The sequence below is a fragment of the Jaculus jaculus genome, chromosome 22 (genome assembly GCF_020740685.1).
Source record: "Jaculus jaculus isolate mJacJac1 chromosome 22, mJacJac1.mat.Y.cur, whole genome shotgun sequence".
Lineage (NCBI taxonomy): Eukaryota > Metazoa > Chordata > Mammalia > Rodentia > Dipodidae > Jaculus > Jaculus jaculus.
The window spans coordinates 8,575,901-8,600,470 of NC_059123.1; the positions used below are offsets into that span (position 1 = coordinate 8,575,901).

Sequence of the window (24,570 nt, forward strand, 5' to 3'; positions counted from 1 at the left end):
AATCACTACAAATCTGTCTTGACTGGGAGTGACTAGACCACAGAGGCCCTTCAAATGTGACAAAGGAAGCCAAGAGCTCCAGACTTCCACGTGTGCTTGTTTGTTGGGTGGGGGAAGGGGCAGGTTTATGTTCAGTTTAAATGAAACTTAGCTCCAATTCTATATCGGTTGATTAAATCCTTCTAACTCATGTAGCCTGACGGATTTTCTTTTTTAAATTATTCATTTATTTGAGAAAGAGAGAATAGGTGTACTGAGCCTCCAGCCACTGAAAGCAAACTCTAGATGCATGTGCCACCTTGTACATCTGGCTTACGTGGGTTCTGAGGAATCAAAATTGGGCCCTTTGGCTTTGCAGGCAAGCACACTGACCCCTAAGCTATCCCTCCAGCCCACTAATTTTCTTTTAATAAAACCTCTTTCTAGGGCTCAGGGAAATGGCTCGGTCAGTAAATTGTGTGCCCTATGGGCATAAGGACCTGGTTTCAATCCCCAGAACCCATGTAAAACAAAAGGCCTTTCTGGGGGAAGGAGGTGCAAGCCGGGCTTTCAGTGAGAGAACTTGTCTCCAAGGAATAAAGCCCAAAGAATAATCGAGAAGACCGTTCATCTTCCTCTGGCCTCCACACCTGTGTATGCAGTGAGAGCACACCTGCACACACATGTGCATACACACACACACACACACACACACACACACACACACACATCACATGCTACACAAACACCAAAAAAAAAAAAACTTTTAGGCAATAGCTGCAGACATTAGCATAGAGATTTTTAAAGGGAAGAGCGAGGGAGGAAGACTTAAGAGACCCCACATAGATGTTCCTACACAGAGAAAAGATGAAATACATAAGTAATCTTTGAGGGAAAATGGCTAAAACATTTCCAGAATTAAAGGAAACCTTAAGTATTCAAACTAAGCATATAAGTTAAATGTCATAACAAGTCTACTGACAGCAAACTTCTGAAATATAAGAGACGGCAGACAATGGTACCATTACAGATTTAAACTACTGAAGGGAACAGCTGCCAACCTAACATTCACACACAAGATGTCACTTAAGAGAACAGGAAATAACTTACACTGGAGTGTGGTTCAATAGTATAGTATTTGCCTACACGGGTGAGAGCCTGGATTCTGTCCTCAGCAACACACACACACACACACACACATTTTCACATATGTGAAAACTAAAAACTTACCTCACAGACATTTCAAGAGACATGAGTCCAAACAGAAGTGAGCGCAAGGAAGAGAAGCAAGCAAAAGTGGCACACTGAGTTAAATAGAAATTACCAAGTTTTAGGGGGAAAAAAAAATGTTTCCCAATTAAAAACATGCTGGGGCTGGAGAGATGGCTTAGCAGTTAAGGTGCTAGCCTGTCAAGCCTAAGGACCCAGGTTCGATTCCCCGGGACCCACATAAACCAGCTGCACAAGGTGGCTCATATGTCTGTAGTTTGCTTGCAGTGGCTGGAGGCCCTTGTTTGCTCGGTCTCTCTCTCTCTCTCTCTCATTCTCTCTCTCTCTCTCTTTCTCTCATAAGTAAATACAATATTTTTTTAAAAACATGCTGCATCATAGTTTATATGACACATTTGCTAGAACCTTCACCCAAGTGTGTTTCATGAAGACATGGTCTTGTTATGCCACTGGAACTGGATATCAACTCAGTGGCCCTGCCAGGCAAACATTTTACCCCTGAGCTATGCCCCCAGACTCAGCTACACAAAGACATGGGTACCATCTTCTACCATCACCTTCACGGTAGCATCATACACATGTCACCATACACATGTCGTGTGGCCAGCACCCGGCACATAGGTACGGTTCAGTAACACTGAGCTAATTGCATCTATGAACAGCAGTGCTGTGCAGGACCCCTCTGAGAGCAAAACAAGTGAGGCAGAGTTTGCTAAGAACGGAGTGATGCTTCCAGAAGCTCAGAAGAGTAGTTCACACCTCCTGTTCCACGCTTCCTCCCTTCAACATGTTCCCGGTACACACTATTTCACTGCTGTGGGTGCAAAGACTGAGGGCAGAAAATTCAAGTGAAAAAGATCAGGCTGGAGGTCTCGAAGCACAGCACATGAGCAGAGCCTACTGAGTCCCTTCCTGGGGTGAGGAAAGACAGAACTACAAGACAGAAAGACAGAGGACACCACACCACAGGCATTCTGAGACACCTGCGGTATTCTCGAACCCTCCCTTCGACCTTGAAGCCTTCTTCCTGGCTTTCCGTGAAAAGAGTATCTAATAATAACTTCACTTTCCACAGTGGGGACAAAAAGTCAGAGTTCTCAGTTCTTTTCAGAAAAAAAAAGAAAAAGCATGTTGAATCCTAAGACTGAGAAAATAATAATGCATTAAGCGATACCCATACACTCTGCTGTTTGACAAGAGATGGCTTTTCAGAAATTATTAAATTAGCATCAATATTGTAATTTCATGTTTCTCTGCAAAACCTTCTCTTTCCTTGCTATTTTCTTTCACTCCAAAGCAGTTGAAAAAGAAGCGGGAGAAATAAAAAAAAGTGTGATTCTCATGTCAGCCCGGAATAACACCTTCCTGATACACTTTAAGACAAGTCCTTGTCGGCAAGTGGAATTGACATCCAATGGGTGGGTGGGGGGTGGCTAGACATCAATCTTTTTCTGGTCTTTTCTTTAACAAATACCTTCCAGTTTGTCAAGGGAGACTTTTTAGAAAGGCTTAGCAAATCTCTGTGCATATGTGAAAGGAGAAGAGACAGAAATGAATTCAGGTAATGGTTGCTGAGAAGCAGGAGACATTTTCTGCACTGATGTGGCCACTGGTGAATTGAAAGCTGTCTGATAAATAATCCCCCATTCTGGGCTGGAGAGATGGTTTAGCAGTTAAGCGCTTGCCTGAGAAGCCTAAGGACCCCAGTTCGAGGCTCAGTTCCCCAGGTCCCACGTTAGCCAGATGCACAAGGGGGCGCACGCGTCTGGAGTTCGTTTGCAGTGGCTGGAGGCCCTGGTGCGTCCATTCTCTCCCTCTCTCCCTCTCTCTCTCTCTCTCTCCCTCCCTTCTTCCCTCTCCCTCTTTCTCTATTTGTCTGGTGCTCTCAAATAAATGAAAATAAACAAACAAAAAACAATCCCCCACTCATTTTCATGAAGGCAACCCTAATTAAACTCAATGAGTCACACAAATACACAAAAAATAAAAGACATCAAAGTAGACAAGAAGAAAGGAGCCTAGATGGAAAGAAGGGGTTCAGTGGACGGGGATGGGTAGTGGGTGGACAAAATATGGTTAACATAATCCCCTAATTTTCAAGATGTCTTATACACAGGGCTGGAGACATGGCTTACAGGTTAAGGCGCTTGCCTGAGAAGCCTAAGGGCCCATATTGGCCTCTCCAGATCCCATATAAGCCAGACGCACAAGTGAGGCAAGCGCAAGGTCACACACGCCCACTAGGTGGCAAAGCGTCTGGAATTTGATTGTAGTAGCTGAGGCCCTGGAACAACAATTCTCTCTCTCTCAAAATAAATTTTTAAGATGCCATATACATGTATAAAATTTTCTAATTAAAATAAAATAAAGGGGGCTGGAGAGATGGCTCAGCAGTTAAAGGTGCTGGTCTGCAAAGCCTGGCAGCTCAAGGTTCGATTCTGCAGGTCCCCAGCACCCGTGTGAAGCCAAACGCACAAACTACTCATGCGGCTAGAGATTACGTACAGTGGCAAGAGGCCCTGGTGCGCCCATACTCTCTCAAATAAATAAATAAATATTTAAATATTTTAAAATAAAATAAAAAAGAGTTACTCCAGGTGTGGCAGTTCACCCCTTTAATCCCAGCACTCAGAAAGCTGATGATCACTGTGAATTCAAAGTTAGCCTGGACTAGAGCAAGACCCTACCCTGAAAAAAACAACAACAACAAAAAAAAAACAAACCCACATTTGTTGTTAATATTTTATTATTATTATTTAGGTCTGGAGAGATAAGATAGCTCAGTGGTTAAGGTGCTTGCCTGAAAAGCTTAATGACCTGCATTTGATTCCCCAGTACCTACATAAAGCCAGATGCATAAAGTGGTGCATACATCTAAAGTTCGTTTGCAGTGGCTGGAGGCCCTGGTGCACCCATTCTCTCTCTGCTTCTTCTATCTGTCTCTCTCCGCTTGCAAATAAATAAATAAATGAAATGTAATTTAAATTTTTTAAATTAAAAGGAATTAGATAAATAGGAAGCAAAAAAAAAAAAATCCTATCTGGACCTTGGAATCCATTTCCTATCATAATTTAGTTCAGGTCTTTAGTTCTCTGTAACGTGTAAGAGGGACAGCTGTCCATTTTCTAGCCTTTATTCATTTGCCATAATAGAGCAGAGGTAAGATTAAACAAATGGCAGTTGTCAAATGTGGGTGCCTGGTGGGACAGAGAGAGGTCAGAGTTCAAGACCAGCTAGCCTGTTTGCCTGCATCTGTAAGGTTACTATTTTATGGAGAGGAGAAGTAAGCTGGATTTTCTGTCCCTCCGTATGTAAAACATTTATCCAGAGGTTTCTAGAACACGTGCATTTAGTTATAGGATACTCTCAGTGCAAACCCCACCAAGTCATCAGTCGACTGGGCAGTGGCCACCACAGGAGCCCTTCACCCTCCTCAGCCATCCGCCTCCCTCGCTAACGCCATCTCCGCTTTGTGACATCAAGGCTCTTTTGCTGCCCGCCCACCCCCAGCCCAAGTTTACTTGAGCCCTAAGTAGAGATGCAATCATTTCTAGCTACTGATATCATTCTCTTTCTTGCTTATTTCCAAAAACAATAAGCTTAATAATCAGTGATCTAGGGCTCGGGAGGTGGCTCCATCAGTAAAGTGTTTGCCACACAAGCATGAAGGTCTGAGTTCGGATCCCCAGAGCTCACATAGAAAGCCAAGAGTAGCCGGGCATGGTGGCGCACGCCTTTAATCCCAGCACTCGGGAGGCAGAGGTAGGAGGATCACTGTGAGTTCAAGGCCACCCTGAGACTACAGAGTTATTTCCAGGTCAGCCTGGACCAGAGTGAGACCCTACCTCGAAAAACCAAAAAACAAAACAAACAAACAAACAAATAAAGCCAAGAGTGGTAGCAATGTGTCTGTGATCCCACCACTGGGAAGGAAGAGACAGGGAATCCATGGCATTCACTGGCCAGCTGTCTGAACAACCCAGCGAGCTCTAGGTTCAGCAAGAGACACTGCCTCAAAGAGTAAGGTGGAGAGGGCCTCAGGAAGACACTACTATTGACCTCCACATGCACACATACATGTGAACACATGTACACATGCATATACCCCACATGTACATACACATGCAAAAAAAAGAAAAGAAACAAGACTCAAGGATCCACTTTCTCTGGCGAGTTATTCAGGCAGACAGCTCACATTGCACATTTTTTTTTCCTGGTTTATACGTTTATTCTGTGGCACCAGGGCTGAGAAATGTGTTGGGAATGAAAACACGGACTTGTAAGTCCCGGTACATGATCCCACACCGCCAACGGTGAGTCTCTTACAAGGCATTCAGGAAGAAAAGATCAGACAGTCACTGTAAAGAGCTGCTTCAAGCCAAGCTAAAACGAGGAAAGGAGATTGGTTTTTTGCCATTTCACTTAGTCATCACGATCACAAGGAATCACAGTCCCACCTCATTCTGGATGCTGAATTTATTGTAAAAGCTGACAATGGACATGTGTGTGTGTGTGTGTGTGTGAGAGAGAGAGAGAGAGAGAGAGAGATTTGGGGGTTTTGTTGTTTGTTTTTGAGTCAGGGCGTCATGTATCCCCAGACCAGCCTCCGACTTGCTTATGTAGCTGGAACTCGCCATGATCCTCCTGCCTCCACCTCCTGAGTGCCGGGATCACGGGCACATGCACCGCGCCCAGGCTGCACAAGCGAGCAGGTCACGCACCTTCTTTCGTTCTGGGTGATGGCCCCGCTCTCCAGCTTCTCCACGGTGGTCGCCAGCACCTTGCTCGCGTCGTTGGCGAAGTCCAAGTCCCGGACCTCCGACAGCGGCACACACACGATGGCAAAGGCTTCTCTGTCCTCCTTGGTCTGGCACGTTCCGATCTGGAATGTGTTTTCCCATTAAATGTGCCGCGCGCTCTGGCTGCCGCACATCTCAGTGCCGTCTGAGAAGACCGGGCCCAGACACACAAGCCAGGCGCGGGAACACCCACGTGCACTGCTCACTAGGAAAAGCTGCAGAGGACACATGGTCTTCCAGCACATTTCCTGCCCTGCTCTCAAAGCACCTCTGGAAACGTGTCCTTTTCTTAACTATGTTTTAAAATACTTTATTTTTTGTTAATTTATTAGAGACAGAGAGATGGAGAGAGAGATAGAGAAAGTTAGAATGGGTGCGCCAGGGCCTCTAGCCACTGCAAATGAACTCCAGATGCATGAGCCACCATGCGCATCTGGCTTACGTGGGTCCTGGGGAATCGAACCTGTGTCCTTAGGCTTCACAGGCATGCACCTTAACCGCTAAACTATCTCTCCAGCCCTTCTTAACTATTTCTATTTGAGATACAGAGAGGGAGAGGGTGAGCACACCAGGGCTCCAGCTGCTGCAAATGAACTCCAGAGGTATGCATCACCCTGTGCATCTGTCTTACAATGGGTACTGGGGAACTGACCCCGGGTCCTTTGGCTTTGCAGGGAAGCGCCTTAACCACTAAGCCATCTCTCCAGCCCCACGTGTCTCTTTCACACTTGTCTTTTGCTTCCATTTCAACAGAAAAGAGGCACTTCTAGAATCTTCTCTCTCTGCCTTTCTGATCTCTGCATGGCATCCCCTGTTGCACCCAACCCACGTAGCTCAGCAAGGGAAGGAGCTTCCAATGCTCTTCAAGAAATGTGACACAGGGCTGGAGAGATGGCTTACTGGTTAAGCACTTGCCTGTGAACCCTATGGACCCCGGTTCGCGGCTCGATTCCCCAGGACCCACGTTAGCCAGATGCACAAGGGGGCGCACGCGTCTGGAATTCGTCTGCAGTGGCTGGAAGCCTCGGTGCGCCCATTCTCACTCTCTCTCTCTTTCTCTGTCTGTTGCTCTCAAATAAATAAATAAAAATAAACCAAAAAAAATTAAAAAAAAAAAAAAAAGAGAAATGTGACACGCACAATATAATCCTGGTGAACATGGCTTGTAAGAAACATGCCGGTCACCGCCCCCAATCCTATGAACACAGCACACAGCAGAAAGTCAAACCATGTTAAGCAACACGTACCTTCAACATAACAGGCCTCTCTTCGTCCATGTCTATGGGGATGTTAGTACTTGTTACCCACGTGTTTGTGCACAAATGTCTTAGCCGAACATAGGAGTTCCTAGGAGCAAAACGGTACAAAAGAAAATGATAAAGATTTAGCTCACTTTCCATACTGACATATTTATAAGTTTCACACATAAATGTGAATATAAATATTTCACCGACTAGTAATTATCTCAAGATCCATCTGGCCTAAGGAAGAAGTCTGCATTCAGACACAGGCCAATTAGCTGGTTCACTCCAATCACTGGTTCCCAACCTGCGCTGCATAGCCCCCAGCCTGGCTGCCCCCCACACCAAATTAAGCCAGTGTGCGGGAATCTGTACTGCTTACGGACACCCAAGTTTCCTGAAGGGCAGGAAAGACTCGAAGCCCGGCTCTAAGCCCCTGAAACTCAAAGACCTGTCTGAAAATGTGCAGCGCTGGCGTTCCTGAGGGCCAGCTACAAGTGCCAGCTCTCAGCCTCACCCAAGATCAAGGGGTGACAGACTGAAAGATGTGGGGTGTTGTCCTCTGAACAGAACAGCCATTCCCAGACTTATCAGGGCAGCCGTGACCACTTTGTTATTTATTTATTTGACAGAGAAAGAGGGAGAGAGAGAATGGGCGCAGCAGGGCCTCCAGCCGCTGCAAACAAACTCCAGACACATGCGCCCCCCCCCCCTTATGCATCTGGCTAACGTGGGTCCTAGAGAATCAAACCTGAGTCCTTTGGCTTTGCAGACAACCCCTTACCGCTAAGCCATCCCTCCAGCCCAACTGTGACTGATTTACAAGATCCTTAAGATCAGGCCTGTTTGGCATTCCCTCATAGGCAAAGGGGTTGGGGAGGGTCGTCAGACTGAGACTCCAGCCCCCCACCCCAGCACGTGGGCCAGCTACGTGTGATTCTTCCCCGGCTGCACAAAGTAGGGGGAGGGGCTGGCGTCCACAGAGTGTGGAAGGTAACCCGAGAGGAACTCCATCTAGGCAGCTATGGGGAAGTCACCATCCGTGCTGAGGAGGCTTTTGAGGGACCCAGCTATATTAGGGGTCAGCAACCCCTCACCCATATTCCTGTAACTTAACACCAGTAATCTCACTGGATTATCATGCTAGGCTTCAGTGGAACAGTTCCTGTGGTCTGTCATTGTGGTACCCAATATGGACGGGTTCACATCCCCCCAGGAAATGTTCACACAAGAGTTTGAAGTTGGAGGAAAACTGTAAACCACAGGTGACACCTGACTCCCCCTAGACTAATGTCACAGATCTGAGAGGAACCAGGACATGGAGAAATTTCACTGCTGTCATTTACAGCCAGCATGAGGAGTCCTGTTCTAACTCAGCCTCTAGTTCTAGACATGTGGAGGTTGTTGCCAGGATTGAATAAGATAGTTATTAAGAGGGCTGGAGAGATGGCTTAGTGGTGAAGGTGCTTGCCTGTGAAACCAAAGGACCCAGGTTCGATTCTCCAAGTCCCATGTAAGGCAGATGTACATGTGTCTGGAGTTTGTTTGCAGTGGCTGGAAGACCTGACATGCCCATTCTCTCTCTGTCTCTTCTCTCTCTCCCTCTCTCTGTCTCTAATAATAAATAAAAATAAATCTTTTTTTAAAAAGGATAGTTTCTAAGAACTTGACAGAGGAGGGGCTGGAGAGATGGCTTAATAGTTAACGTGCTTGCTTGCCTGTGAAGCCTGAGTTAGCCTGGACTAGAGTGACATAATCCCCCCCACACACAAAAAAAGAAGACCTGGACAGGTTTAGCACATAAAAAAGTGCTTAAGACTCTTAATATAACTGTAGTTACTATTAAGTATTAATTAATGTTAGCTATACAGCAGTGGATAACAACTGAATCCAGGTTAATACAAAATTCTATACAACTTGGAGAAGAACTCCAAGCGTTTCCAACAGATGAACACATCCACGCAAAGCTAAGCTCGGGGGCCTGGTCATGGGTCCATCTATTCACTTCTCAATGAGATTCTGTCCCCATTCCTTGAAGCAAGTTCTCTTACTAAGTACTCAAGAAAGACTCCTGATTTTGTTGATTTAAATCTAAAATGAGTGAGGTAAGATCAGTAATGATCAAGACGCCCATATTCTGGAAAGATGGCCGATTAGTAGCAGTTACGAGGCTTGCCTGTGAAGCTTAACTACTCAGGTTCGATTCCCCAGAACCCACGTAAGCCAGATGCACAAGGTGGTGCATGCATCTGGAGTTCGTCTGCAGTGGCTGAAGGCTGTGTGTGACCATTCTCTCTATGTGCCTCTTCCTCTCTCTCTCTCTCTCAAATAAATAAATAAAAATATAAATATAATATATTTTTAAAAGGTGCCCATATTGGGAAAAGGAAAACAGAGGCCTGAGCAAGCTCACACTGTCAGATTGCCTCTCTGAACAGACTGCATTGGTGACCAGGGAGGATGGGACTCACAAAAGGTCAAGATCCCGCAATTTTCCTCTTGGTGGGAATATCCACTGGACACCCCCCCCCCAACCCCAGTGCTGAAGCCCCCTGAGAGGAACCAGCAGAAATCAGCACCGCTCCATCCTGGCCACAGTAGAGCCATCTCACTTAGCCTAACAATACAGACAAGACTCTATGTGTCTATACAATATAAAATGAGTTTAGCTACACTGCCTCATTTGCAATTCCCTCCCTCCCTCTCGGGTAGATCCAACAACACCGGCCTCATCCTGCCCTTAAAGACCACCTTGTACATTTCAAGATGGCTCCATTTCCGGTTCCTGCTGTTTATACAGTGCTCCTTCCAGACAGAGAGGACTCGATCCTTCCATAGGGCAGAGACTATTTCTACACTTTCTAACCTAACAGAGCTCTTCATTTCTGGTCATTTTTCTTCCCAAACATTCTTCTGACCTGACCTCATGTCCTGTGTTTACTGGTCTGTTTATTGTCTGTCTCCTCCATTTCATTGTGAGTATACAACCAGTTTGTTCTCTGTTCTCCCAACACCCAAGGCAAGGCATGGGATGTAGTGGATGTTCAATATTTGTTGGCTGAATCATTAACTGATACACAACAGATTGAGTGAAGTGAGGAGCCTGACATAACAAACGTAAATGAAGCCGGGCGTGGTGGCACACGCCTTTCATCCCAGCACTTGGGGAGGCAGAGGTAGGAGGATGGCTGTGAGTTCGAGGCCAGCATGAGACTATATCATGAATTCCAGGTCACCCTGGGCTAGAGTGAAACCCTACCTTGAAAAACCAAAAGAAAAAAAATGTAAATGGTAAAAGTATTGCTAAAAACACCATCAGATTATTTTGTTCATTTTCTCAACCAAAGGCCAAACAAGTAATAAGGATAAATGATTCTTATGGATTTAAGGAATTTTTGAAGAATTTTCAATTTCTTTGGTCCTGCACAGTTTAATTATTCACACAAATGAAATAGACTGTGTTTATCTACTCAAAATGTTCTACAAACTTTCATGTCACCAGTGCTCTCTTATATTAGAAAAACATATTAAATTATAGTTTCTATTTCCCATGTGCTGGGAAAATTATTAAAAGAAACATCTGTCCATTATCATTCTTACTCGTTTATTTATTTACTTTTTTACCTTGGAACCAGGCAGTCAGCTCTCTGAAGGGTGGTGGCATCAAGCTCAAAAAGGGATGCAATGTCATTTCCATGTGGGACAGAGACCAAGGTGTACATGATCTTTTCTCCCGCCTGGCGCTTCTTCTTCGATGTCGGCAGCTCTCCATCTCTCTGTGGAGGCAGTTCAAGGTTACGCACTTTCTTTAGCTTTTGCACTAAATATTCCTAAACTAACTTTTTGTACTAAACAAAAGCTTAAGGTACACTATTCTCACACTGTGGCTCACAACCTCTGAGTAATTAGCAACTGGATCTGTCTGTGTCTTATCATTCGGGCTCTGAAAGGCAACAATAGTTATGGTCCCTCCCCTGGTGACCTTAAACCTGTTTCCCCACTAGTAATGCTGACATTTAAGCTAACACAGAGAATGGTAAACTGAGTCATGTAGCTTTTATAATTAAAGTCACATAAATGGCCAGCAGATATGTGAAGGACCCACCCTCACTAACCACGAGGAAAGTCATGTCTAGCCCACAGTGTGTAAGAGATCACCTCATGCCCATCACAGCGGCCATTACCAAAAAGCCAAGAGACATGATGTATCCATACAAAGTATGATCTTAAAAGAAGAGAAAAAAAAGGGAAGGGAAGGGAAGGGAAGGGAAGGGAAGGGAAGGGAAGGGAAGGGAAGGGAAGGGAAGGGAAGGGAAGGGAAGGGAAGGGAAGGGAAGGGAAGGGAAGGGAAGGGAAGGGAAGGGAAGGGAAGGGAAGGGAAGGGAAGGGAAGGGAAGGGAAGGGAAGGGAAGGGAAGAGAAAAGTATTGGGGAGGGTGTGGAGAAAGGGAGCCCTTGTGACCCGTGGATGAGAGTGAGGATTGCATATTTATCATGAAAACAGACAAATTCCTAAAGAAATGAAGAACAGAACTTCCCAATAAGCCAGGAAGTCCTCAGGTAGGCACTATGGTGTGAAGACCATAGCAACTCAGACATAAATACACACGTGTAACCCCAGCTCAGAAAGAGTTCTGAGACACTCATTCACTGCAGCATTATTCACAATGGCTATTTGTCTGTCAGTCTACCATTTATCATCCACCTATCTGTCATCTCCTAACTATTTATCTATCTCGGATTATTTATCCATCCATTCACCGATGGACGCTACAGCTCTTCCCATGTGACGTTTCAAATTTCAAACACAGACCTGAAACTCTGAAACTGCTAGAGGAAAAAGTAGGGGAAACCCTTCAACATATTGGTCTTGGCAAAGACTTTCTGAATATAACCCCAATTGCTCAGGCAATAAAACCACAGATTAACCATGGGGACCTCATGAAATTACAAAGATTTTGTACCACAAAGGACACTATGAATAAAGCAAAGAGGCAACCTACAGAATGGGGAAAAAAAATCTTTGCCAGCTATATATCTGATAGGGGATTAATATCTAGGATATACAAAGAACTCAAAAAGTTAAATAATAAGAAATCAAACAAGCCAATTAAAAAATGGGCTATGGAGCTAAATAGAGGGTTCTCAAAGGAAGAAATACGGATGGCGCATAAGCTTCTTAAAAAAAATGTTCTACATCAAATTTCAGACACACGAAATTTGGAGGACACATTCAAACCACCATGGGGCATAACTGGCTTGAGTGGAATGCTACAAAAGTACAATTAAGATATGAACTGAAAGCCAGGCATGGTGGCACACACCTTTAATCCCAGCAGTTGGGAGGCATAGGTAGGAAGATCGCCTTGAGTTCAAGGCCAACCTGAGACTACATAGTGAATTCCAGGTCAGCCTGAGCTAGAGTGAAACCCTACCTTGGGAAAAAAAAAGACATGACCTGAATCTGAGCAGGGAATGGTGGTTTATGCCTTTAATCCCAGCACTTGGGAGGCAGATGTAGGAGGATCGCCAAGAGTTTGAGGCCACCCTGAGGCTACATAGTGAATTCCAGGTCAGTCTGGACTGGAGTGAGACCTTACCTCAAAAAACAAAAACAAACAAACAAAAAAAAAAAGATATGACTTGAGCTCAGAAAAATTAAATCAACTGAGCTGAGCCATGTATTAAAAAATAAAAGGCTTTATTAAGAGCAAATGAGTTCACACCCTAGAGAAAGGTAGAGCACAGTTTACAACCTAGATAACACAAGAGCCTAACAGCGTCCCTCATGATGCCCAGGGTAGGTGTCAGGAAAGAGCTGCCCATCTGCTCAGAAGAACACCTATGTCTGAAAGGAAAGTGTCATGCCATCTCCTGACTGAGCCTCTTGCACAGCAATCTTAATTATAATTTAGCTTTTTTATTTTGAGAGAGAGAGACAATGAGCATGAGACACGTGCGCTCCCTTGTGGCACATATGTGACCTTGCATGCTTGCGTCCAGCTTACGTGGGACCTGGAGACTCACACATGAGCCCTTAGGCTTCACAGGCAAGTGCCTTAATGGCTGAGCCATCTCTTCAGCCCTCATTTGGCTTTTGATGAAGATACTCCTGTCTCTGGCCATACTACCCAGAAGGTGCCTGATGCCACCTAATGTAGATATGCCTCCAAAGAAAATTCAGTACCAACCTAGCTATGTAGACCCACTTAGCAATGGTGGCTGTATTGTGTTCATTCCCAGGGTCCGGTCCTCCATTCACTTCTGCTTTGGAATGGTACTGAAATGAACTTTCTAGATTTGTAAACAAGTTAGATATAGGTCCTTCCTACATCAGATGCCCCCCCTCCCCTCTCCTCAATGGTAATGTCTGTGGTGGGGTCCAATGAGAGGAGTCAGGAGCCCCTCTCGATGTTGACACTTACAATACAACAAGAACCTTCTCGAAGCAAACAGCTCACTCATTAGGTCTAATTAAAACAAGCCACTCTGAATTGCTCACAGTATTTAAGAGCCATGTTTTTTTTTTTTTTAATTACACAAAATACATGGAATGTACTATTCTGTATCTAAATAGTTCCCACAGGCCCTTACAAAACAGCTCCGATGGATAGAAAAACACAGGAATGGTTTGCCTGAAAATAAAAGCATACTAAGATTTTTTTTTTTTTAAGAGTATGGTTGTCTTAAGCATTCAGTTTTTAATCCCTCAGACTCTGGTAATTTGCTTAACAAACTCTGCTTCATAAACAGCTTGGCTGTAAACACTGAGGCATATAAACAATGAATAATAATAAAAAAAATATAAGTAATAAAATGAGTTACAAGTGAAGCAGGTTGCTTATAAACTGCTGAGAGCTCACTCTTCACTCGGTCACTGAAAGCTGGAAGCCTGGCTCCTCTCCTTCGCCTCGTGTCTGCCTCCTTTCCTGTGGCTTAGACCATCCTACACCGCGTGCAGGCACACAGACATTCAAGGAGGATCCACCATCCCCCTGAACACCCTCATCCCCTTCAAGACTCTGGCTACAGAGATAAGTCATCATTTTCCTAAACCTGCAGTCTCCCTGGGTTCCAGGAAGAGCAAACCCCTCTCAGGACAGACCACCCCCGAATGAGGGCAAGTCTGCATGCATGGGTGGCTTCATTCTAGGACAGAAGTGAGCATCCAGTAGGAACCAGATTGCTCCCCTCAAGTGACAAGGTGACAGACCTGAGAAAATGATGGCCTAAACCACACCCTCACTGGGATTGCGTTATCATGTATTTCCCCTGCCTCTTGTCCTTGCCACGAACCTTCCTCTATTTAAACCTATAGCTCATGTCTATACCCTGAAGACAGACTTGGTAGGTCATTGGATCCCTTTATCTGTCCCCCTAATGTGGCCACATTAAATAAATTTCTCTCTACTTTTTATCTCTCTGTAGTTGGTATATCGGGATGGATGAACGATCCTAGTCTGTGGGGCTGCCAAAGCCAGGCCCATTTCCCTACAACCCCAGTTATCTAAGTGTATAATTTTTAATACCTGAATCTAGCTTCAACATACAAAAAAGTCAATACTGTATCTTCACAACATGAAGACAATTCTCTTCAAAATAATGTGCTGGTCGCTTCTGCTCATAAACTCACATTGATTTTTAAATAAGAAAAAAAAAAAAAAGACACAGAAACTCTAACTCTGCACAGAATTCCAGAAGTCCATGGTCTCCCTCCTGCATCACAAAAATATATTAAGTCTCAACAGGACCCAAGCAGGTGTCTGGTTTAGAATCAAGCTCTCTAATACACACTCAATTTAGGGCAATGAAGGGACTCGATGTGATCCTGCCTACTGGGCTCTTTAGCACTCTGGGAAGGAAAGGTCCCCAACCTCCAAGGAGACACTCACTCTTCTGAAACGTGCAGGCAAACTGACAGCTCCCTGTGGTGGTTCGATTCAGGTGTCCCCCACAAACTTAGTTATTCTGAATGCTAGGTTCCCAGCTGATGGAGATTTGGGAACTAACGCCTCCTGGAGGCAGTGTATTGTTGGGGGCGGGCTTATGGGTGTTATAGCCAGTTTCCCCATGCCAGTGTTTGGCACACTCTCCTATTGCTTTGGTCCACCTGACGTTGGCCAGGGGGTGATGTCCACCCTCTGCTCATGTCGTGTTTTCCCGGCCATCGTGGAGATTCCCCCTCTAGCCCATAAGCCAAAATAAACCTCTGTTTGCCCACAAGTTGCTCTTGGCTGGGTGATTTCTACCAGCAGTGTGGACCTGACTGCAACATTCTCCTCGCTGCTACCCTGGGGCCTGCAGAGGCACCCAGCAGTGAGGCCACAGCGCACCCTCCACGTTGACTCCAGGTGAATTTTCAGCAGATGCATCACGTTGTAAGGAGCCATATCTTACGCTCTGTGAGCTGAAGATGCGGAGGTTGATGTTCACAGCACACCCTCCCCTGCTCCCAGGAGACCTTCGGGGAACCAAAGATCCCGGGAGCCTCTTAACGCTGCAGGGTCTCTCCTTCCCTGCCAGCTTCCTTAACCCTTTGCTCCCAGACTCCTTCAACGTAGGATCTTTTCTCCTTTCTCTTCCTTAGCTCACGGAACTCTGAGAGGTCTTGCAGAACCTGGTTCTCACCATTTCCAAATTCTACAAAGTAGACCCTGCCAGCAGTTTCCTGATCTCTGAGGCATTTCTGTCTGTATACACACAGATGCACAAAGACCATAATTTGCAACACAGGAAGATTTTTGCCCCGTAGGAGGCAGTTCACAATTTCTGGATAGATTTTTAGTGGTCGCACAACTGGAAGCTGTGGCGGAAATGGAGCATGAGACAAGTCCCACCACACAGAATTACCCAACCCAGGGATTGGCCAGATAGCTGAGTTGATAAGCTACTTGCCTTGCAAGCATGAGAACACAGTTTGATCCGCAGAACCCATATGAAACTTCTGGGCATGGGGCTGAAGAGGTAGCCCAGTGGTTAAGCGCATTTCCTGCACATGTATGAGGGTCCGAGGGGTCCGGAGACTGCTCCAGTTCTGGTCTCCAGAACCCATGTCAACAGCTAGGTGTGGCCACACAAGTCTGCAACCCCAGTCCTGTGGCAAGCAGAGACCAGAGAACCACTGGGGCTCACAAACGGAAAGTTCCAGAATCAGTAAGAGAGTCTGTCTCAAGGAAAAAGCCGGCAGGTGAGTGGTAGAGGGAGACATCATGACTTTGTCGTCCAGCACCACAGGCGAGCCCCCAGAGTGCTCCAGGCAAGTGCATGGGGTACACATGCACCGACCACACAGACATACCACACGTACTAGGCACATGCAAGAAAGAAAAGCTGAGGGCGACCACACATCTGTACCCTCATTCTGGGAACCTCTGGGGCTCACTTACAGATGGCAGCACCACACATCACACACTCCGTCACACACACACACACACACACACACACACACACACACACACGCGCGCGCTGGGGCATGGTGGCATGAGCTCGTACGTCTAGCACTGGGGAAGAGAACATAGGAGGATGCCTGGTGCTCTAGCCAGCCAGTCTAGCCTATGTGGTGACTTCCAGGCCAATAAGAGACCCTTTCTCGGGCTGGAGAGATGGCCTAGTGGTTAAGCGCTTGCCTGGGAAGCCTAAGGACCCCGGTTCGAGGCTCGGTTCCCCAGGTCCCACGTTAGCCAGATGCACAAGGGGGTGCACGCGTCTGGAGTTTGTTTGCAGAGGCTGAAAGCCCTGGCGCGCCCATTCTCTCTCTCTCCCTCTATCTGTCTTTCTCTCTGTGTCTGTCGCTCTCAAATAAATAAATAAATAAATAAAATTTTTAGAAAAAGAGACCCTTTCTCAAAAAAGAAAAAAGAAAGAAAGAAAAAGGGTGGGTTGCATACCTGAGAAACAACACCCACGATTGTGCCTCTGGTCTTCACACACACAGGCATGCACACTTGCACATGCATGCATACCCACGCACATATGAACATACACATTCACCTTTCATGTACAAACACAAAGTTTCTGGCCCAGTATGACAAGAGGTTACAAAACATCAGCAAAAGATTCTCCTTCCAGATCTCAGATCACTGATCACATGACTGTGACAACGTCAACATGGGTGGCATTTCAGCGGGTTCCAAAAGCGCTCCCCTTCACTGAGGCAGATGAAAAGACACGACCTTTCCAGAAAAAATAATAACCACCAGGTTCCCAACTGGGCTTGACACAGACCCGAGTGTTTACCAGGTCCCTGTGGACGCTACACATTTAGAAGATTAGAAAGAATAGACTCCTCTGGAGAATGAATGCAGCAATTTGTGTCTTGATGGGAGCTCTGACACACGTGGCCCTTAGGAAGTTTCACCACCAATGCAGGCTTGCACCATTAAAGCAATGCAGGGCTCAGTGACAACTGGTTAACCAAGAACAGTTCTCACCTTTGGAGGCAGATGAGGAAATGGCATTTTGAAAGAAAAGAAGAAAGCTATCAAGCCGAACAAAAGAACTGAGTTCACCGTGGCTCTATTGCTTATTACTCATTCATATTCCCCAGGCTGCTCTGCGAACCTTCAGAGTCAGCACGCACTTCTTGGCCCTACCCATACCTACAGCAGTGTTAGCAGAGGGGAGGGAGGTGTGAACCTCTGTTGGGGACTCCTTTAAGAGAAACAGTCTTCCCACACCACCTCATCCCGGGAATCAAACCTAGGGCTTCACACACACAAGTACCCCACCAGTGAGCTATGGCCCCAGTCCTTTTTAATTGTTTTCTGAGACAGGTTCTAAGTTTCTGGTCCTAAATTTGACAGCCTCCTTCCTCAGCCTTTTGAATAGCCAGGATGACGCCCCTACACTGCCAGACCCAGGTGCAATGTGTTAACCCACTACTGTGTGTGTGTGTGTGTGATGTTCACTTGCTTGTAGAGGCCAGAGGGCAGCTTCAGGTGTCATTTCTCAAATGTTACCCACTGTTTTTGAGACAGGGTCACTGGCCTGGACCTCGCCAAATAGGCTAGAATGGGTGACCAGAGAGCCCCAAAGATCAGTCTGTCTCTACCTCCCCAGCACCTGAATTGCAGGCATGTGCCATCATACCCAGTATTTTTACGTGGGTACTGAGGTCCCCGCTTTTGTAAAGCAAGCATTTTGCCCACAGAGCTGTCTCCCCAGACCCTTGACCAACACGGTCTACTCCGAGTTTCAGCGTGTCTGAGCTCATGCTCCCGCTGCACAAGGATGAGGCTCATGGACTGAAACTTCATCAGCCATTAGGCAGGTGAGAAAAGTGTGCCTAAAAAATCCCATGTCAAATGGCAATTTTTCTTTTTTCTTTTTCTGAGGTAGGGTCTCACTGTTGCCCAGGCTGACCTGGAATTCACTATGCAGTCTCAGGGTGGCCTCGAACTCATGGTGATCCTCCTGCCTCTGCCTCCCGAGTGCTGGGATTAAAGGTGTGTGTACCACCACACGCAGCAATATTTCATCTTTTTTTTGGTCAAATCCTACCCCTTTGTGTGTATATCACTTACCTTACCCATTTCTATCTGAACATGAACATTTATGCTGATTCCATGTATTATGAACATTGCTTCAATAAATGTGGGCATACAGTTGTCTTATCCACAAACTGATATCAGTTCCTTTGGATTCTTATCCAATAGTAGGACTGCCGGATTATATTGTCATTCCATACTTTACTTTATGAGGCATTTCCATTCTGTGTTCATAATAACTATACATTCCCACCAACAATGGATAAGAGGTCCCCTTCGTCTACAGCTTCAGCCTTGGTGTTCCTTGTCTTTTGGATAATAGTCATTCAAACTGGACTGGGGTGGGGAAGGAAACCCAATGTGGTTTTGATTTTCATTTTCCTGATGGTCTGGGTAAGGATTCATCAGACAAACCTCAGAAGCCCAGGAAACAAAAGCACAGACATAGAAGCGACATCACACTCAGCTTCCACACAGAAAGGAGCCAACCAAAAGAGTAAGTGCCAGCCTGCGGAGTAGGAGAGAGTACTTGCAAACTATACACCTGACAAGGGATTGACACCAAGATTTTATTTTAAAGACACAACTCGATAGCCAAAGAACAAATAATCCAATTAAAGAATGAGCTAGGAACTTGGGAGATAGCTCAGTGAGTAACAGCCCTTGGTATATGCTTATGAGGACCTCAGTTTGATCCCTGACACCCACAGAAAGAAGCTGGGCATGGCCATGTATGTCTGTAAGCCCAGAGCTGAGATGGGCAGAGATAGAAGGGTCTCTGGAGCTCCCTGGTCTAACCAAAAAAACCAGGGAGCTCCAGGTTTACTGAGAGAGTCTGTCTCAGAGAAATAAGGTGGATGAGCAAAGAGGACACACACGGGGCTGCACATGGTGGCACACACCTTTAATCCCAGCACTCGGGAGGCAGAAGTAAGAGGATTGTTGTGAGTTCGGGGCCACCCTGAGACTACATAGTGAATGCCAGGTCAGCTTGAGCTAGAGTGAGACCCTACCTTGGAAAACAAAAACAAAAATTCAGGACACACAAAGGCATCAAACACACATGTGCACAAGGCATTCTCATTTGCACACGTATGTGCATATACAGCATGTACACACAGGCATGCACACACATTACATACTATGCACACACCAAGGAATTAATAGCTAATGCTCTGAAGATCTTTTCTTTCATTTTAAAAATTTTTGAAAATATTTTTATTTTCATTTCTTTAAGAGAGAGAGAATGGGTGCACCAGGGCCTCTAGTCACTGCAAATAAACTTCAGATGCATGTGCCACCATATGCACCTGGCTTACATGTGTACTGGGAAATCAAACCAGGGTCCTCAGGCTTAGTGATTAAGGTGCTTGCCTGCGAAGACTAAGGACCCAGGTTCGACTCCCCAGAACCCATGTAAAGCTCATGCACGAGGTGATGCATGCATACAAGGTCACATATGTGCACAAGGTGGTACATATGTCTGCAGTTCGACTGCAGTGGCTAGAGGCTCTGACGCACCAATTCTCTGTCTCTCTCTCAACACACACACACACACTAAAAAATAAATAAATAAAACTTTTTTAAAAAGTCATATTGCAAAGGATGTTCTTAATAAAAAAAAAATTTAAAGACAGGGAAAAAGTCATATTTCCCCTGTGAAGTCAACTTTCCAAACAATGAAGTGAGTAAGCAAAGTAGATAACAAAAAATACTTTCATAAAAGATGAATTTGAGGCAAGAGTGAGGTACTTTTCCAGAAGCCCTCTAGAACTTCAAGAAATCAGTCATTTGTTACTTAAAAGTTTTAGTTTCTTTCCCAAACAGAACTTAAACTATGTTAACTCCAAGAAGAGTATCTTCTGTCTTATTTTAATATTATCCTATAATTCCATTTCTCCTTTCTATTGTCTGCACACTTCTAGAAACTAAACCACACCCACCATATCTCCCAGATGTCAGTCACCTTAGACGCTCTACGGAAGCCTAAGGTTTCAATTTGTTCGTATAAAATATAATATGTAGCAACTAAGGTTTTCTAGGGAAAAAAACAATTGAACTCACCACATTTTTCCCTTCGGTCTGGGCATCTCGATAATCAGGATTCAGCTGAAAAAATAAGACACATGAAACTAGTGTTGGAGAGCTAATTAATAAGAACATATTAAGGAACTGGGAGATGGCTCAATGGTTAAAAATGCTGCTTGCAAGGCCCGAGAGCGCAGGTTTGATTCCCCAGCACCTACATAAACCTGCATGCACCAGACTGACACATGCACCTAGCATTTGTTTGCAAGGCAAGACCCTGGTACACACACACACATACACACACACACACACGTGCAAATAAAATAAATTTTTTTTAAAAAAATAACCTATTAGCCAGGTGTGGTAGTGCACACTTTTAATCCCAGCACTCAAGAGGCAGAGGTAAGTGGATCACTATGATTTCAAAGCCACCCTGAGACTACAGAGTGAATTCCAGGTCAGCCTGGGCTAGAGTGAGACCTTACCTTAAAAAAAAAAAAAATTAAAAGCTGGGCGTGGTGGCGCATGTCTTTAATCCCAGCACTGGAGAGGCAGAGGTAGGAGGATCGCCATGAGTTTGAGGCCACCCTGAGACTACAGAGTGACTTCCAGGTCAGCGTGGGCTAGAGTGAGACCCTACCTCAAAAAAAAAAAAAAAATTAAGCCAAGCATAATGATACGCACTTATAAAAGCTAAGAAAATATTACTAAATATAACAATTTAAAACACTGCCATCAAACCCTGATTATAGGAGACAACAGTAAAATGTCAAGGTTGTGGCCTCGGATTGTCAGGGATGACATATCTGAACAAGTGAGGATGCTTCTCAACTTCTCTGGGGCAGGAGTTCAAGAGAGTTCACCACCTGACCAGCCACAAAAAACAAAACCAAAAACTGCTATTCACCAATAACTCAGACATCAAAAGTATTTCCAAAATAGATACAGGAAAGGTTCGACAGTGATTGGAGAGCTCACACTATCCCACATGGAAAAGATAACTGCACAAAAAACAAAAGACAAGTGTGGTGTGTGCAATGTCAGCCAGCCAAGGAAGGCTATTGAAACCACACGTCCCTGGGCTTGAGTGGTTTCGGGGGAAGAGGGAAGGCCCACTCTGAATACGTGGCTCGCTCCACCCCATGCACTGGGGGGCTAGACTGAATGAAGAAAAGCCAGCAAGACTGAACAGCAGCACTCATCTCTGCTTCCTGACTGTAGACTGTGACCAGCTGCCTCAGGCTCCTGCTGCCTCCTTCCCCATCGTGATGGACTGCATGCCTCAAACTGTGAGCCAGAACAGACCCTTCCTCCCTTTGGTTGCTTTTGCCAGGATTTCGTCAATGAGAGAAGTAACTAATCATGAGAATGGTAAAGGCACCGAATAAACCTGATGCTGTATAAACTCACCAATGTTAACTGCTGAAGATCAAATGAGCACACGCTCCAAAGGACGTTGCTAGTCCCTTCTTAAATATAGTAACATCGCCAATTATTACAGTAATCAGACTAGGATGAATAAAAAGCATTTTTAAAGGAGGAAGGAAATGTGGGCACACAGTGGTTTCTGAATCTCTTGGGACTTTAAAGGAAATATCTTGTTCGGTTAAAAACTAAATTACAGGGACTGGAGAGATGGCTTAGTGGTTAAGCGCTTGCCTGTGAAACCTAAGGACCCTGGTTCGAGGCTCGGTTCCCCAGGTCCCACGTTAGCCAGATGCACAAGGGGGCGCACGCGTCTGGAGTTCGTTTGCAGAGGCTGGAAGCCCTGGCGCGCCTATTCTCTCTCTCTCCCTCTATCTGTCTTTCTCTCTGTGTCTGTCGCTCTCAAATAAATAAATAAATAAATAAATAAATAAATAAATAAATAAATAAATAAATAAATTACAGGGGCTGGAGAGCTGGCTTAGCCATTGAGGTGCTTGCCTGCGAAGCCTAAGGACTCATGTTCACCGCCCCAGGACTGACACAAGCCAGATGCGTGGTGACATAAGTAAGCAATGCCTCACACGCACACAAGGGGACACATGTATCTAGAGTTCAATTATAGTGTCTGGTGGCCCTGGGGCATCATCAATTCTCTCCCTCCCCACGCCATAAAGATAGGTCGGTCTGTTGGACTTACCTCAAAAATAAATAAATAAATATGAATAAATAAATAAATATGGCACAGGTAAGAGAATGTACTCTTCAATCACTCAGCCAATAAATATTAATAGATAGTCTATAATGGGCCGGATATTGCGGTATATGGTATTTTAGAGAAGACGAAGATAATATGGTCCCTGACCATCAACCTTGTAATCTAGGAGGGGAAATCAGACATAAATAGAGCCCACTGTAATACAAAATAGAAGGTGACCAGAAATCTTAAGACAGCATTGAATAATTTATGCATGATATAGGTCAGAGGAAGGAGGGGTCTGTGCTGGGCAAATTTACTGAGGAATTATTCATGGAGGATATTGTGTGAGATAAGCCTTGAAGGGTGGGCAGAATTTTAAACGGGCAAAGCATGGAAGAGGGGAGAGAAGAGAGGTCATGCTGAGGAGGCGGTGCCGCCCAGCAAGAACTGCAGCGAAAATGAGAAACGGCCCCGACTTCATCTGCCTCGGAGCTCTCGCAGGGGGACCCACGGAGGGAGGCTCACGTGTCCTCCATGGGAGGCAGGGGAGGGCAGCACAGTGAAGAAGCCCGGGTCGCACAGATTCAAAGCGACACTTCAAGTTACGTCTGCATCTGGCTCGCTCCTGTCCCCGGAAAGCGGAGCCGTGGGATGCAAGGCAGGGAGAGCATGAACCCCGACCAGTGCGGCTGTCCAGCCACCATCAGTCATGTGCGAATCCATTCGGCGGAGTGTGAACGTGTCAACCGAGAGAGAAAAACGTGCGGGTCACGACTGTCAAGTTGTGAGGCCTGTGCGAGGGGAAGCTGCTGTCATGTAAGCCTGGGGACGTTCACTACGTCTATATGGTAATGAGAACCAGACGAAGTGAGTGTCCACAGCGTCCATGGAGTGCATGAGCTGGAAGAAGGCAGCGATCCACAACCAAGGCTCAAGGAGACTTCATTTAAGTGGCTGCAGAGAGACACACCGCTCACATGTAGACAGAAAACCATACCACTGACACAGAGACTGACAGATAGCCACACCTCTCACACGTACACAAAGACACAGCCTCACCATGCACAAGCGGACAGAGAGACAGCCTCACCACTCACACGCAGACAATAAAAGTCACAACTGTACCAAAGACTGATGCAAACTGTCTCAGCTTCTACCTGACCCAGCACGAAGCAGCCTTGCCAAGGCAAGCAAACCCACCGCAAATGCTCCGATTTTCTTCCTTAAGCTTCCTTCCTTTGTACCTGCCCCACAGACACACTAAGGTTATGCATGCTCACGGGGAGCGTGAGGTCGCGACACGCGCCGCTCAGCCTGTAACCTGAACCAGGCTAACTTCTCGCACCTCTTGCCCAGGTTGCCGTTTTTCTTTGGTGAAAACTTTCACGGTCCTTTCTCCCGGCCTTTTGGAATCTACATGGTGTCGCTGTCTACAGGCACAATGCTATAGAATGTCACACCATTTCTTCTTCCTACCTAACCGTAACTGAGGACCCATTAGTCACCTTCTCCCCGCCTCCCCCAACTCTGCCAACCTCTGGGAGCCACTGTCCACTCTCAACTTTGTGAGGCCACACTTTAATTTATATATACATATAGAAATATATATATTTATATATATACGTAAGTGTGTGTATGTATGAAGTCAGATGATGCTTTTAAACATATTTTTTAAATTTTTTT

The 24,570-nt window shown here is 45.6% G+C and overlaps 1 protein-coding gene across 2 annotated transcripts in view; it reads right to left on the minus strand.

Moving 5' to 3' along the window:
* Itpr2 (inositol 1,4,5-trisphosphate receptor type 2) overlaps positions 1-24,570 on the minus strand; it is a 457,151-nt gene that overhangs the window by 325,966 nt on the left and 106,615 nt on the right. For both annotated transcript variants that reach the window (XM_045139538.1, XM_045139536.1), the window contains exons 10-13: positions 20,799-20,843; positions 10,874-11,025; positions 7,256-7,355; positions 5,931-6,091 (exon numbers count right to left, since the gene is read on the minus strand). In XM_045139538.1, the coding sequence (XP_044995473.1) occupies positions 5,931-6,091; positions 7,256-7,355; positions 10,874-11,025; positions 20,799-20,843 (458 nt within the window). The remainder of the gene's footprint in view (positions 1-5,930; positions 6,092-7,255; positions 7,356-10,873; positions 11,026-20,798; positions 20,844-24,570) is intronic.